The sequence below is a fragment of the Trichomycterus rosablanca genome, chromosome 3 (genome assembly GCF_030014385.1).
Source record: "Trichomycterus rosablanca isolate fTriRos1 chromosome 3, fTriRos1.hap1, whole genome shotgun sequence".
Classification (NCBI taxonomy): domain Eukaryota; kingdom Metazoa; phylum Chordata; class Actinopteri; order Siluriformes; family Trichomycteridae; genus Trichomycterus; species Trichomycterus rosablanca.
This window is the reverse complement of record NC_085990.1, coordinates 12462926-12478505: the sequence shown is the minus strand read 5'-3', so window position 1 is coordinate 12478505 and position 15580 is coordinate 12462926. Positions and strand designations below refer to the sequence as shown.

Sequence of the window (15580 nt, the reverse complement as noted above, 5' to 3'; positions counted from 1 at the left end):
TGGATGTGGTTTGTCCTTCTTGGTGGTATGCTGACATTACCCTGGATACCGTGGCTCTTGATACATCACAAAGACTTGCTGTCTTGGTCACAGATGCGCCAGCAAGACGTGCACCAACAATTTGTCCTCTTTTGAACTCTGGTATGTCACCCATAATGTTGTGTGCATTGCAATATTTTGAGCAAAACTGTGCTCTTACCCTGCTAATTGAACCTTCACACTCTGCTCTTACTGGTGCAATGTGCAATTAATGAAGATTGGCCACCAGACTGGTCCAATTTAGCCATGAAACCTCCCACACTAAAATGACAGGTGTTTCAGTTTCATTGTCCAACCCCTGTATATACAGTGTATCACAAAAGTGAGTACACCCCTCACATTTCTGCAGATATTTAAGTATATCTTTTCATGGGACAACACTGACAAAATGACACTTTGACACAATGAAAAGTAGTCTGTGTGCAGCTTATATAACAGTGTAAATTTATTCTTCCCTCAAAATAACTCAATATACAGCCATTAATGTCTAAACCACCGGCAACAAAAGTGAGTACACCCCTAAGAGACTACACCCCTAAATGTCCAAATTGAGCACTGCTTGTCATTTTCCCTCTAAAATGTCATGTGATTTGTTAGTGTTACTAGGTCTCAGGTGTGCATAGGGAGCAGGTGTGTTCAATTTAGTAGTACAGCTCTCACACTCTCTCATACTGGTCACTGAAAGTTCCAACATGGCACCTCATGGCAAAGAACTCTCTGAGGATCTTAAAAGACGAATTGTTGCGCTACATGAAGATGGCCAAGGCTGCAAGAAGATTGCCAACACCCTGAAACTGAGCTGCAGCACAGTGGCCAAGATCATCCAGCGTTTTAAAAGAGCAGGGTCCACTCAGAACAGACCTCGCGTTGGTCGTCCAAAGAAGCTGAGTGCACGTGCTCAGCGTCACATCCAACTGCTGTCTTTGAAAGATAGGCGCAGGAGTGCTGTCAGCATTGCTGCAGAGATTGAAAAGGTGGGGGGTCAGCCTGTCAGTGCTCAGACCATACGCCGCACACTACATCAAATTGGTCTGCATGGCTGTCACCCCAGAAGGAAGCCTCTTCTGAAGTCTCTACACAAGAAACAGTTTGCTGAAGACATGTCAACAAAGGACATGGATTACTGGAACCATGTCCTATGGTCTGATGAGACCAAGATTAATTTGTTTGGTTCAGATGGTCTCAAGCATGTGTGGCGGCAATCAGGTGAGGAGTACAAAGATAAGTGTGTCATGCCTACAGTCAAGCATGGTGGTGGGAATGCCATGGTCTGGTGCTGCATGAGTGCAGCAGGTGTTGGGGAGTTACATTTCATTGAGGGACACATGAACTCCAATATGTACTGTGAAATACTGAAGCAGAGCATGATCCCCTCCCTCCGGAAACTGGGTCGCAGGGCAGTGTTCCAGCATGATAATGACCCCAAACACACCTCTAAGATGACCACTGCTTTATTGAAGAGGCTGAGGGTAAAGGTGATGGACTGGCCAAGCATGTCTCCAGACCTAAACCCAATAGAACATCTTTGGGGCATCCTCAAGCGGAAGGTGGAGGAGCGCAAAGTCTCGAATATCCGCCAGCTCCGTGATGTCGTCATGGAGGAGTGGAAAAGCATTCCAGTGGCAACCTGTGAATCTCTGGTAAACTCCATGCCCAGGAGAGTTAAGGCAGTTCTGGGAAATAATGGTGGCCACACAAAATATTGTCACTTCAGGAACTTTCACTAAGGGGTGTACTCACTTTTGTTGCCGGTGGTTTAGACATTAATGGCTGTATATTGAGTTATTTTGAGGGAAGAATAAATTTACACTGTTATATAAGCTGCACACAGACTACTTTTCATTGTGTCAAAGTGTCATTTTGTCAGTGTTGTCCCATGAAAAGATATACTTAAATATCTGCAGAAATGTGAGGGGTGTACTCACTTTTGTGATACACTGTATATACAGTGTATCACAAAAGTGAGTACACCCCTCACATTTCTGCAAATATTTCATTATATCTTTTCATGGGACAACACTATAGACATGAAACTTGGATATAACTTAGAGTAGTCAGTGTACAACTTGTATAGCAGTGTAGATTTACTGTCTTCTGAAAATAACTCAACACACAGCCATTAATGTCTAAATAGCTGGCAACATAAGTGAGTACACCCCACAGTGAACATGTCCAAATTGTGCCCAAATGTGTCGTTGTCCCTCCCTGGTGTCGTGTGTCAAGGTCCCAGGTGTAAATGGGGAGCAGGGCTGTTAAATTTGGTGTTTTGGGTACAATTCTCTCATACTGGCCACTGGATATTCAACATGGCACCTCATGGCAAAGAACTCTCTGAGGATGTGAGAAATAGAATTGTTGCTCTCCACAAAGATGGCCTGGGCTATAAGAAGATTGCTAACACCCTGAAACTGAGCTACAGCATGGCAGTTTTCCAACAGGATAACGACCACAAACACAACCTCCAAGATGACAACTGCCTTGCTGAGGAAGCTGAAGGTAAAGGTGATGGACTAAACCCAATTGAGCACCTGTGGCGCATCCTCAAGTGGAAGGTGGAGGAGTTCAAGGTGTCTAACATCCACCAGCTCCGTGATGTCATCATGGAGGAGTGGAAGAGGATTCCAGTAGCAACCTGTGCAGCTCTGGTGAATTCCATGCCCAGGAGGGTTAAGGCAGTGCTGGATAATAATGGTGGTCACACAAAATATTGACACTTTGGGCACAATTTGGACATGTTCACTGTGGGGTGTACTCACTTATGTTGCCAGCCATTTAGACATTAATGGCTGTGTGTTGAGTTATTTTCAGAAGACAGTAAATCTACACTGCTATACAAGCTGTACACTGACTACTCTAAGTTATATCCAAGTTTTATTTCTATAGTGTTGTCCCATGAAAAGATATAATGAAATATTTGCAGAAATGTGAGGGGTGTACTCATTTTTGTGATACACTGTATATAAAGTGTATATATAAAGTACAAGTATATATGTATATGTTAAAGAACTTGAGTGGCCTCTTGTCCAACATCAGTTCCTTTTGATCAGATTTCCCACAAACATGCACCTAAATCTTATGGACAGCATTTCCAGAAGAGTGAAGACTGTTGTAGCAGCAAAAACAGACCAACCTCATTTTAATGCCTATGGATTTGGAATAGGATGTCCATCATGAGTATGGTCAAGTGTCTAGATATTTTTGACCATATAAATTAGCATGAGCAATCATTTCTGCAACTTTTCTACATTTATTGTTACTCACGTGTAAGCTGGGGTGATAGGTCAGGACACCGTTGTCGCACAACGTGACGTACTTCTTTTTCCATTCTTTATTCAGTGATTTGCCGCTTCTCTTCAGTAAAATGCCCTGGAGAATGGAAACACAAAGAGACAGGAGAAGAACCATTAGAAAAAAAACAAGTTTTAGATGTTCGAATCCCCCATGAAATACAGAAGAGGATAACCAGGATGAGCAACTGGGCTACATTCATTTTTCCCCACGTCACTGACGAATGTGCGTTTTAAATCCCATTCGATGTAATAGTAACAAAGCTAATGAGTCTGAACTTATTTGTCATGCATTCTGTACAGAACAATGTGGATTGGAACACAGCCATAGATGTATGTGACCTATTGATTTACCTGTAGACTGGCTACAAAAGCAAAAAGAAAAAAAACACCCTCTGTACCAGATTCGTGAAAGTATTTTAAATTAAAAATTATTACGCTAGCCCACCACCATTTGAAACTCAGCTGTGCTATCAGCCATCCACACAGACATGAGAGGTTACATCTGGGGAAGGGATGGCCAAGGAGCTGAGTGGCCTGTCCAGGTTATTCCTGCCTTGCACCCAGTGTTCCTGGGTGGAACTAGACTCACAGTGACCCTGACCAGGATATGTATATGATATAGTGGTGGCCTAGTGGGTAGAGCTTTGGACAATCAATCAAAAGTTTGTGGATTCAAATCCAGACTCTGCCATGCAGCCACTGTTGGGCCATTGAGCAAAGCTATTAACCCTTTCGACTCCAGGGGCCCCGTACAATGGCTGACCACACGCTCTGACCCCAGCTTTTAAATGAGGAAAATGTCATTGTTCTGTACATGTGTATAAGTATATAATTACAAATTAAGGCATTCTATTATTATATTTAATTCTATTATTATATATAATACATATACTGGGATCTGTCAACGGCTACATTATACTAAAAACAGTGGTGCATGTGAACGCAGCATTGATATACAAGACTAGTTCGAGAAAAGTTGGGATGGTCAATAAAATGCAAACAGCACAAATACAAGATATCTAAAGTTTTACTTTATCAATGTTTTTAGTAAATATTCACTCACTCATTATTCCAAACTGACATTTAAAAAAAAAAGATACATTGTTTCAATTATTGTCACAGATAAAAAACCGTTGCAGAAAATGACTGCTATAACAGCTTCAGCTGTATAAAATATATGGTGACACAGCAGTTTCTGGACTATTCTGACTGATAAGAGTGGAGGAAAGAGTGGAGGACTTCTCAGAAACAGCTCATTAGGAGATGACCCCGGGTCAACTGGGCATTAAGATTTTTCCCTAACAATCAGGTCTAATCCTCACATCACACTTCCACTGATCTCTCCATTCTTCTCCTGACCTCTCCACACATTTAATGCTGATTCACTGAGGTGGAGCTCTCACAAAGATTTCAGTTATTTAAAATGACACATTTGGAGAAAAAACACTGATCTGCTTACTAATAGACGCCTGACCATGAGCTTAATGGCCATTCCATTCCATATAGACTTGGTCTCCACTGTTTTGGGAATGAGTATGTCTCGTAGAAACTTGTGCCCATTAAATAATAAGAGCAACGAGAAGGACTGACTTGTAATCGCAGTTCTAATACATTCCAAGGATCATCAGTGGATTTGAAGTCAGAGGTCTGTGCAAACCACTGGAGTTCCATCAAACCATGTCTTTATGAACCTCAGATCATATAATAATCATATAATTGAATATGGCAGTGATAGCTCAGTAGTTAAGGTACTGGACTAGCAATCAGAAGTTTTCCGGTTCAAGCCCCACCACCACCAAGTTGCCACTGTTGTGCCCCGGAGCACCGCCCTTAACCCTCAATTGTTTAAAATCCTGTTCAGTCATAATTGTAAATTGCTTTGGATAAAGACGTCTGATAAATGCTTAAAATGTAATTGTAATATAAAATCATATAAAAGGAATGAAATGCTGTCACCGTTGTGGCAAAAGTTTAAGGAAGGCCCTTTCCTGTTCCTGCATGACTGTGCTCTGCACAGCAATCTTCACGAAGTCATGGTTTGACAGGGTTGGTGTAGAGGAACTACAATGGCCTCAACTCTACTGAACTCGAGCTCCCTGTTACCCCTGCACACATCAACCCCTCAAGCTCAATCAGAGGGGAGGCTAAATCCCAAATCCTATTTGTGCCCAGGCCCGCTCTGTATGCATGGGTCTACAGAGGTGGCGCTAAACTCCAGCAGACCTTTTGCGAGCTCGGGATTAGCCCGTGTGATCCGAGCTTCTTCAAAGCGCCGGATTGTTCTCTTATCTCCTCCAGCTCATCCAGGACAAACAAAGCAAGTCTCCGAGCCTGAGGGGGCCAAACGTGAGCGTGAGGGGGGTCTGGACCTAATCAGGGGGATTAGGGCAGATTTCATGTGCTATTTAACACTTCTAGTAGGGAGTTTAGGCTCGTGTTTGTGTGGGGTGAGTCGAGCTGTTTGAACAGGCAGGCGGGGAGGTGGGGGGGGTGCTTCTCAGGAACAGCTCATTAGGAGATGACCCTGGGTCAACTGGGCATTAGAGTGTTTATCTGGTCTAATCCTCACCTCACACTTCCATTGATCTGTCCATTCTTCTCCTGACCTCTCCACACATTTAATGCTGAATGGAAATCTTCGCTTCTGTGTATTACACTAAGAACTATAATAACTGCAGCTGTTTCCACAGCTGTATTTGCTAAAGCTACACGCTTGCTTCAAAATTTCTAAAAAAATTCTTGTTTGTTTTTGGTCATTTATATCCTCTAAGATGTAAATGTCTTCATCCACATTGCACTAGGGGTCAATCAATTGTGTGATGAGTCTGAAAATGATACAAATAATTTGCTATGGCCTTCACATTAACCCTATCTCAACCCACTTGATGGACCTATGGAAGATGTTGGACTGATGGTTTAGACTTTGCTCTTAATCTACATCATTAAAACACCAAATGAGGGAATCATTTTGAAAGAATGATGCTACATTGGACAAATAATCCAGGTGGTGACCTCTAACGGGAGCAGCCAAAAGGATTGATTTATCTATTTGTCCGGTACGCTTTCAGATTTGTCGAGTTCATGCCAAAAGACGTTCTGGTGGCTCAAAGTTGTTCAACATCTTATTTAAACACATTACGAAGATTTTTCCTTTAATCTGTCACCTATTTGTATTTTACCCATGTAAGACCCAAGCTTTGATTTTTTTAATGCATTTTTCATCTTGTTTTTTTGTCTACTAATGGGGACAACAGGTCTAAGTTAAGCAGAACGAGGTAAAACATTACCAAAAGCCCAAATGTAATGTCCCCATATGTGACCGCAGGGTCTTAAGACCCGAGCTTTGATTTTTAATGCATTTTCATCTTGTTTTTTACCCCATTTATTGTCTAGTACTTTTGCTACCACTAGATGGCAGACAAAAGTGTCTACTAATGGGGACAACAGGTCTAAGTTAAGCAGAATGATATATAAGGCATAACAATGTCCCCATATGTGAGTGCAGGGTCTCTATAGGTTTCTATATATCCAGCAAATCAGTAAGCACAACTTCGAGTCTGGACATTAAGACATTTCTGGATGTTGTTGACACATGGCTTCCATAGCACATAGTACGATAACCTTGAATTTGTGAACAAAGTGACAAACGGTTTGTTTGTCTAGCCAGTTCATGGTCAGGGTCTGGACATCCTGTAGTTAAGGAGCATTTTAAGTGTTTTGGAAGGGTCAGGACCTTCCAGTGATTTTTACATGTTTGTTTTTGTTTGAATATTACAAGCACAATGTGTGTGTACTTATTGAGTGGACACGGATGTGTAACCACACTATTAAAAACGCACCGTCAGTGATAAACGTAGACTAATGCAACAAGTGTCTTAGATGGTACAACGTCAATAACCGAACAGTAGTAAAATGTTCACCTACTGTACTGCATGTCAGGAGTGTGAGCAGTATTGCAGTATTGATATGACGAATTAAACACCACCATTTCATCCCTTTCAGGTCATAGCAAGGTGAGCAGATGATTTCTTATGATTCTAATAATTTCATTAGGGCTGAATTACCAAACAAGGGAGAGACATCATGCAGTTTCTACCTGAGGGATATTATGGTGTAAGTAACAAGGTTTTAGTCGACATAACAAAACAGTTAAATTAAATAAATCAAATTTTGTATACTGCCTGCATTTATTTTTACCTCTTGTCTGCCAATTTGGGTATATTCAATTCCCTACTGCACTCACAACCTGAACACATGCATGGCCTGGTTCTGAGAAGTGAAGCGCTAGCTCATTACAACACCCTGCCACCTGAGAACATTGTTCTAAAATACTGTTCACCAAAAATAATTAAGTAAATAAATAATGATAATAATAAATAAATAATGATAATAATAATAATAAATAAGCAATGATAATTATAACAATAATAATAACTAATAATAATAATAATTATAACAAATAAATAAATACAACCCTGCAGTTGTACATACACTATATGGCAAAAACTATATAGGTAGACCTTCTGACAACTAAGTTTCAACTAAGTTACAAACAGAAAACAAAATAATTATAAAAATAATGTCATTCTTTATATATGTTTTTTTAACGTAATGATTTTTTTATAAAATTTATTTACAATTAATTTACATTTAATTTCCTTTTCCTACTGTTATTTATATTTATGGTTCATTCCATCTAAGTAATTTATAGACTCAATGAAAGTGCATATGTATACATTATTATTAAATATATATAAAAAACATATACATATATTGTTTTATTTTAAATAAAGTATTGACTATACTCTTTTTCTTTAACTTCTTTTGGAACTGACTTTAATAACCCCTAAACCATGTAACTTATAGACATTTTCCAACAATAGTCCTCCAAAAAAGCACAGGGCTCTACTAAACAGCTTTGGAATGAACTGGAACATCAACTGAGACTCAGCCATACAAATGCTCTTTTGACTGAATGGGCACACAAGTCTTTGAAGCCTTCTCAGAAGAGTGGCTGTTCTTATAGCTGAAACGATCACATAGAGGTCACTTTATTTTAATACCATTTGGTTTTAAAATGGGACGTCCAACAAGCACGTGGTCAGGTGTCCAAATACTTTTGGCCATAGGATGTGCAAGAGCTTTTGATATCATTTGTACAAAGAGTCCTTTATCCAGTTCTATTTCTTCAATGTGGACTGTTTGGTCTGGTTGTGTGTGTGGTTCGGTGAACAAGACCGTTTCTCTGTTATAGCCCAAATAAAAAGTGGGTACATCCTGTCAGTAAGTGGGTCCCCCGGGGAGGAGGACTGAGGGAAGGAGAGAGGAGGAGCGAGGGAAGGAGAGGGGTGGAGACCCAGTTCTTACTGCTGATAAGCACAAAAGCTCAATGTTGACAGCTTTTCCACGTTGCCCCTGAGCTTTGTTGGCCTTATTTACCATTTTTACAGATGGGTGTGTGTGGTGGGGGGGAGAGGATTTAGCCCACAGTGTGTAATTTGCCCGGTGGGAGGTAATTATTCTCCCATTGGCACTTTGATCTTCCCGATTGTGCATTTGACTGGCCGAGCAATCAGGCCCATTGAAAGGTGTCCCACCATGACCACCTTCTCTCTTTCTGCCTCTCATCTTTCTTTCTGTGGCGTCTCAATACGGTCCCGCCGCTTACAATGACACTTCTTAAGAGGGATTATCTTGAAAGGGTGAGTGTAATTGATATACAGTGGCGGGGAAAAGCCTGGGGTAGGGCGTGTGTGGGTGGGGGGTCAGAGTTTTTTCGGGTTACTAAGCTTTGGTAAGCGGCAGGATAAGGTTTGACCTTCCTGTCAAGTACTGCACTGGATTATCAACGTTACATTGTGGTATTGATTACGCATTGTAGTGCGTGATTGTGACCAATCCTAGACTGAAGTTGTTTCCATGGTAACAGGTATACAACATAGGATCAAAAGTATGTAGACACCCCTGCTAATTATTGAGCTTGGGTGATTTAGTCACACCCGTTGCTAACAGTTGTATAAAATTACTTTTTTTTCACTTTTATCAACCACTTCATCCTGGTCAGGGTCCACCTGGAAACACCTGGACAGGGCACCAATCCATCCTACTCCCCAGAGATGGCCAATTATTTCAGTGTAGATGCCTGGCCAGCTGTATAAAATTCATATTAATAATTAAACGCTATGCTTTTGACTTTGCAGCATCACTTTGGGGAAGGTCCTTTCCTACACAAGTGTATTAAGACATGGATGGATGAGTTTGGTAAAAACTCCAGAGTCCTGCACACAGCCCTGACCTCAACCACTAAACATTTTTAGATAAACTGGAATGTCGAGTGCAAGCAAAACCCCCTTTTTTTAGTGTCAATCCCCAACCTGACAAATGCTCCTCTGACTGAATGGGCACAAATTCCTACAGACACACTTCAAAAATGTATTGCTTTCCCACAGGTCTGACATAAAGTTGGTTGTCCAGCTGCTAACTGAGTCGAAAAAGGTTTCATATACAGACCTTAATTTTTATAAATACAGTTTAACTTCATGTTTGGGACGTTTATTTATTTTGCTTTAACATAGGACAGTGGTAGCCTAGTGGGTAGAGCTTTGGGCTATCAATTGAAAGGTTGAGAGTTTGAATCCTAGCTCTGCCATGCAGCCACTGTTCGGCCCTTGAGCAAGGCCCTTAACCCTCTCTGCTCAAGGGGCGCCATCCGATGGCTAGGTAGCTAGGATACACGACAAAATAATTTCGTTGTACTGTACATGTGTATAAGTATATATGACAAATAAAGGTATTCTATTATTATTCTTACTTGATCCATTCATGTTTTCATTAAAGACATGTAATGTCCCGGTTATGATTGCAGAAACGCAGTCATGCCACTCCCACTTCCATAGTTCAGTGTGGGTTTGGCGTTTTTGGGATCACATACACAACATTTTCCAAACCTGATGAGCTGAACAATATATTAATAATAAGAGTTCGTTTTTTCATTGCATCTGACTGTTGTATTGAATTGTCTAAATGCTCATGTGCACTTTTTAATCCATATAAAAAGAATAGCTCATGGACAATAGTTTTTCATGGGCTGTAGGACAGGAGATGATAAGTGTGCACTTAATTGCCTTTTGTTCACTGTGTAACTGTTGTTCCTGCTGCTTTCAGGTCATCCTGCAATTCTTTTTTTTATGTGACTGCTGACTTTGGCTTACTATTCTTACCAGCATGTTGTTTATTTATTTATTTTATTAGGATTTTAATGTCATGTTTTACACACTTTGGTTACATTTATGACAGGGCAGGTCATTACTGGTTACACAAGATTCATCAGTTCTAGTTTAATGTCAAACACAGTCATGGACAATTTTATATCTCCAATTCACCTCACTTGCATGTTTTTGGACTGTCGGAGGAAACCGGAGTGCCTGGAGGAAACCCAGGCAGACACAGGGAGAACATGCAAACTCCACACAGAAAGGACCCAGACTGCTCCATCTGGGAATCGAACCCAGGACCTTCTTGCTGTGAGGCGACAGTGCTACCCACCAAGCCACCAGCCATTAACTTTGCATTGTGGATAATTTGATTAATTCTGCAGGGATGTTTAAGGGTGTTTGTGGTTGTTTCATTTTGTCCCTAAGATGTACAGAAAACTTATTTATATGCCCCCAGCTTAACATCCTCTTAATGGCTCTACCAGACCCTATTCTCCTGGGAAGTGTATATATGGGAATTTGTGCCCACTCTGATGTTAGACATCACTGGTGTTCGATAACGTCAGGGCTCTTTTTAGGTTAGAGTTCCTCCACATTGTGTTTGGGGCATAGTTATGATGTTGCTAGGAAGTTTTCAGCATATAATGTATTTCATTCTAAATTTGTTTCCCTTTTATTTTTCCAGTGTAGTTGTTTTCAATTCCCTGTTGCATATAGCAATTCCCTGTCGCTTGTACCAGTTTACAGGATGACCACTGACTGACACTTGCCCCCTCGGACATGTGCAGCTGAACCAGCCGCTCCAACACTCAGCCGGTGACGGAAAAGCAGCAAAGACTAGAAACCCTGTTCAACCACCCTACCCTCAGCCACAACCAAATGTTTGTTTGTTTATTAGGATTTTAACGTCATGTTTTACACTTTGGTTACATTCATGACAGGAAACGGTAGTTACTCATTACACAAGATTCATCAGTTCACAAGGTTATATCGAACACAGTCATGGACAATTTTATATCTCCAATTGACCTCACGTGCATGTCTTTGGACGATGGGAGGAAACCGGAGCACCCGGAGTAAACCCACACAGACACGGGGAGAACATGCAAACTCCACACAGAAAGGACCCGGACCGCCCCACAACCAAATGTGTGTGTTGGACACAGAGCTGAAATAAGAACTTGAATCTCAGCTATGGTGTGCTAGCACTGTAGACCTCTGTGCCACCTGAGTGCCCTTAATTCTAGATAGTTTATTACATGTAGTTAACAACATGTGGTTACAGCAGCTGAACACAATAATTAGCAGTAGTGTCTACATATGTCTGGCCATAAAGTATTAAACCCCCTATATTCATGTGTGACACATGATTTGAATATATTTCACATCTATTTTAATTTATTATGATTGCTAGATGCTAGAGAGCACGTCACACTCAAGATCCCCTTTAAACTCTAATCAGTGTCTCATGCACCTGCCAGATGTTTACTACATTAACAGTTGTTAAACTCCGAACTCGTCCTGCAGCAGCTGGCTGGGGATTGACACTCCTCCTAATGTTGTACTGTACTACCATCTACTGGTTATACAAAGAAAATGATTATGGGTTTGCTACAAGTGTCCACAACTGCTAGGGGAAGGGGGGGCGGGTTTTTGGACTCACCAATTAGAAGCTGGTTCCAGGACAAGGGTGTGTCAAAACCAACACAGAGCTGGATCATGTGTGTTGGACTGGACTTGACACACCCTGTTCCGACAACACACGAACCTCAGCCACCCTGATCATTCCTGCATCAGGGTGATTTAGCCTTTACATTTACGGCATTTAGCAGACGCTTTTATCCAAAGCGAATTACAATACTGTGACACTATACTGTCTAAGCAGTTGAGGGTTAAGGGCCTTGCTCAAGGGCCCAACAGTGGCAACATGGCAGTGGTGGGGCTTGAACATAGCCAATTAGTCATCTGTGGCTGGGGATCCCGATTGCGTCCGAGGAGGGTATATTCGCCTGCCTCTGACGCATGCGCATTCCCTCGACCCCTTCTTATTCGCCCATACTTTGGTGGATTCGCACGGAGTCACACACCAATTTCCATGCTCCACTTCTGTACAGGCACCTCAGGCTGCTAACCAGGGTCCTTGCACAGCGTTTAAATACTTCAACCACTTATTAGTACCATCTTTCCCACCCAGCAGACTTGTGGCCAATTTTGTCTGCTCCAGGCAGTGACAATTGTGCTTGCTAGAGGGCGCCCAGCCGACCGGTGTAGCAGAGCTGAGAGTCCAACTCGGGGAGTTCAGAATCCCAGTGCTGGTGTGCTAGCGGAATATCCCACTGCCCCGCCTAGGCGCTGAATGGGACCTTTTTTTATGATCCCACACTGACCAGATGCTATTTGGGTGGTGGACCATTCTCAGCACTGCTGGACCTGTCAACCACAGAGCCGCCAATGTCCGAGCAGATCAAGCAACACTAAAAAATTTTAACTAAAATATAAAAAAGCTCATTCAGGATGAGTTAAACAGACTATTCTAAAGTCCAGATACTTACCAGTGTAAAGAAGGAATGGATATGGATGAGATGCACTCACCTGTTTGATAGGAATGGCCCTTCCACTGCCTATGCTGTCTGTTTTACACTCGGCGCTCTTTGCTTGCTCGCTGGCTTTCCGCGACTGCGAAGAAACAAGACAACGAGGCCATCAAAAGGCATGACATGACGTGGACGCTATGGCGTGACTGGGAGGTGTAATATGTTCAAGTGCGTGCAGGTAAGGTGTGGTGCGGTGTGATTTGTGAATGAGGAAAATAAATAAATAAATAAATAAAATAAGGGCCCAAAACACAACAGCGCACAAGCCAAACAGCGCAACATACAGCAGCACACTGAGCGTGCAGTTCAGAAATTCACAAACTGTACACAGAGCGACCAGGACACGGACACACGGGACGAAATCCGGACACACGTCAGACTGGTAGACACACAGATAGTCAGAAATCGGATTTGCAATACGTTTGACACTTTTGGGTTACCAGGATTTGTCATTAGGCAACCAGAGGCATTTTCATGGAAGCAAGAAGTGTTAATAAAGAATAAAAACAAGAAAAACATTGCAAATTATTTATCTTCAGTCTTCTTCAGCTGCGTCATTAATGACCTTAAGACCCCTGGTAGCAACCGAGAAGATGAAAAAATCAAGGCATTATTAGGGTTAGGGTTAAACATTGACAGAAATGTACAAAAAAGATCAAAGCATCACACATCAGGGAGAGAAAAAACAATGATTTCAACTGCAGCCTCCCGGAGATGCTCTAACATCCGTCTGATAACAGCTGAAAAGGTTCCAAAATTCATCATCCAGAAAGCATCAGTGAGTCAAAGTGGAATCAACACAAGGATTAAAATCATCCACAGAATAAAAACAATCACATGATAAGTGATAAGAAATATCACATTCACTCCAGACAATGAGATGAAGGACGCTCATTCAGAATCATTTAACCACACGCACACGAACGATTTCTTTTTTAACATTTTATTCCTTTTTTTCTATATATTTATGTACAGACACCATACAAATCAAGTCACAGGTTCACTTGGAAAGAATCGGTGAGCCGAACCGCGCGGTGCAGATCCGACGAGGACGACAGAGGCGCTGTATTATTATATATCTTTTTAATTTTAGAGACTCTGATATATCTGTGATATACTTTCTATAGAATACCATTGATAAATAAATTTCCATACAATATATGGCAGTCTAGATTTTCTGTCCGTTATTATTATTATTAATGTTGTTATTATTACAGGTTCAGAGAAATGACTCTGTAACAGTTTGTCCTTCCACAGCTTTGTAAGCAAAAAGAAATCAAATCAAATCAACAGAAGAACAGAAGAATTCAAACAGACTACATTCATACAAGTGCATTTTTATACCATTTTTCCCCAACCCACAATCCTATCTGTTTATGAAGGCCTTCATAATGCATTTTTACACTTCCCATCAATACATGAAGTCTGAATTCTAGGCTTTGGAAAGCTTCGTGAAGCATGAGCTTTTCCGGCTCTCTAATGCCGCCAGTAAGGAAACACTGGTCTCCTTATTAAGGCACCACACTCCACATTTCCGTACAAAGCCGTACCCAGACAGACTTGGTTACAGTACTTGAAGAGGAGTGTAAAAATGTTCCCTACCCATCTCCCCCTGACACTTTCCCCGCATCCAGTTTCTTTTTATATGCTTCATGACAGACAAAATAAAACTAATTTAAAGAGAAGGTCGGAGATTTTGGATGAAGCAGATCGTTTTGATTCTCAGTAACCAGTAACTTTACTTTAGGGTTCCTTTCAATTTTTCATTACAAACAGAACTGACAGGCGGAAACTTGGCCTGCCACCTCTGGTTCTGGTTCTTGTATCGTTTACACCCACACTGACCCTCAATTTGTCCCCGAATCTGTTTTCGGACAGATGACGTGCTCTTGAAAATCCCTGACCCCCGCTTTAAATAAAAAAGGAAAGAAAGATTAAGAAAGAAATAAAGAAAGAAAGCAGAAATAAAGGGAAACGGAACAAACAGAGAGAGTCTTGGCACGTCTTTAAAAGTCCTTGCTTGCGGCAAAAAAGGCATCGTGATCATCGTGGTCAAGAGTTCTTTTCAGTCCTCTGGGATTCAAAATTGTCCAAATAAGAAGGGGAAGAAAAAGGGGATCCGATGCAAGGGGATCAAGCAGTCCGAATCAGTTCGATCAGTTCAACGGGTGTAATAAAGTTTATCAGTTTTTTTTTAACTTTGCTTTTTCTGACAGTGTCCTTCACTGGTTGGTATGGACGTGTCCAAGAAAGGCATGATGCATTACCCAGAGTGCTTTGGGATCAAGCAAGGACAGGGCTAGGACAGAGCACTAGGGGTAAAGCAGCATGCTTGAATTGAGTGTGTGTGTGCGTGTGTGTGTGTGTGTGTGTGTGTGTGTGTGTGTGTGTGTTTGTGTGTGAATTTGGACTGTGTGAGGCGCTGCTGAGCAATGACAGTTCT

At 41.5% G+C, this 15580-nt stretch overlaps 1 protein-coding gene across 2 annotated transcripts in view; it reads right to left on the bottom strand.

Moving 5' to 3' along the window:
• The window catches only part of agap3 (ArfGAP with GTPase domain, ankyrin repeat and PH domain 3), a 285199-nt gene that overhangs the window by 75069 nt on the left and 194550 nt on the right, over nt 1-15580 (bottom strand). For both annotated transcript variants that reach the window (XM_062992702.1, XM_062992701.1), the window contains exons 9-10: nt 13136-13219; nt 3301-3405 (exon numbers count right to left, since the gene is read on the bottom strand). In XM_062992702.1, the coding sequence (XP_062848772.1) occupies nt 3301-3405; nt 13136-13219 (189 nt within the window). The remainder of the gene's footprint in view (nt 1-3300; nt 3406-13135; nt 13220-15580) is intronic.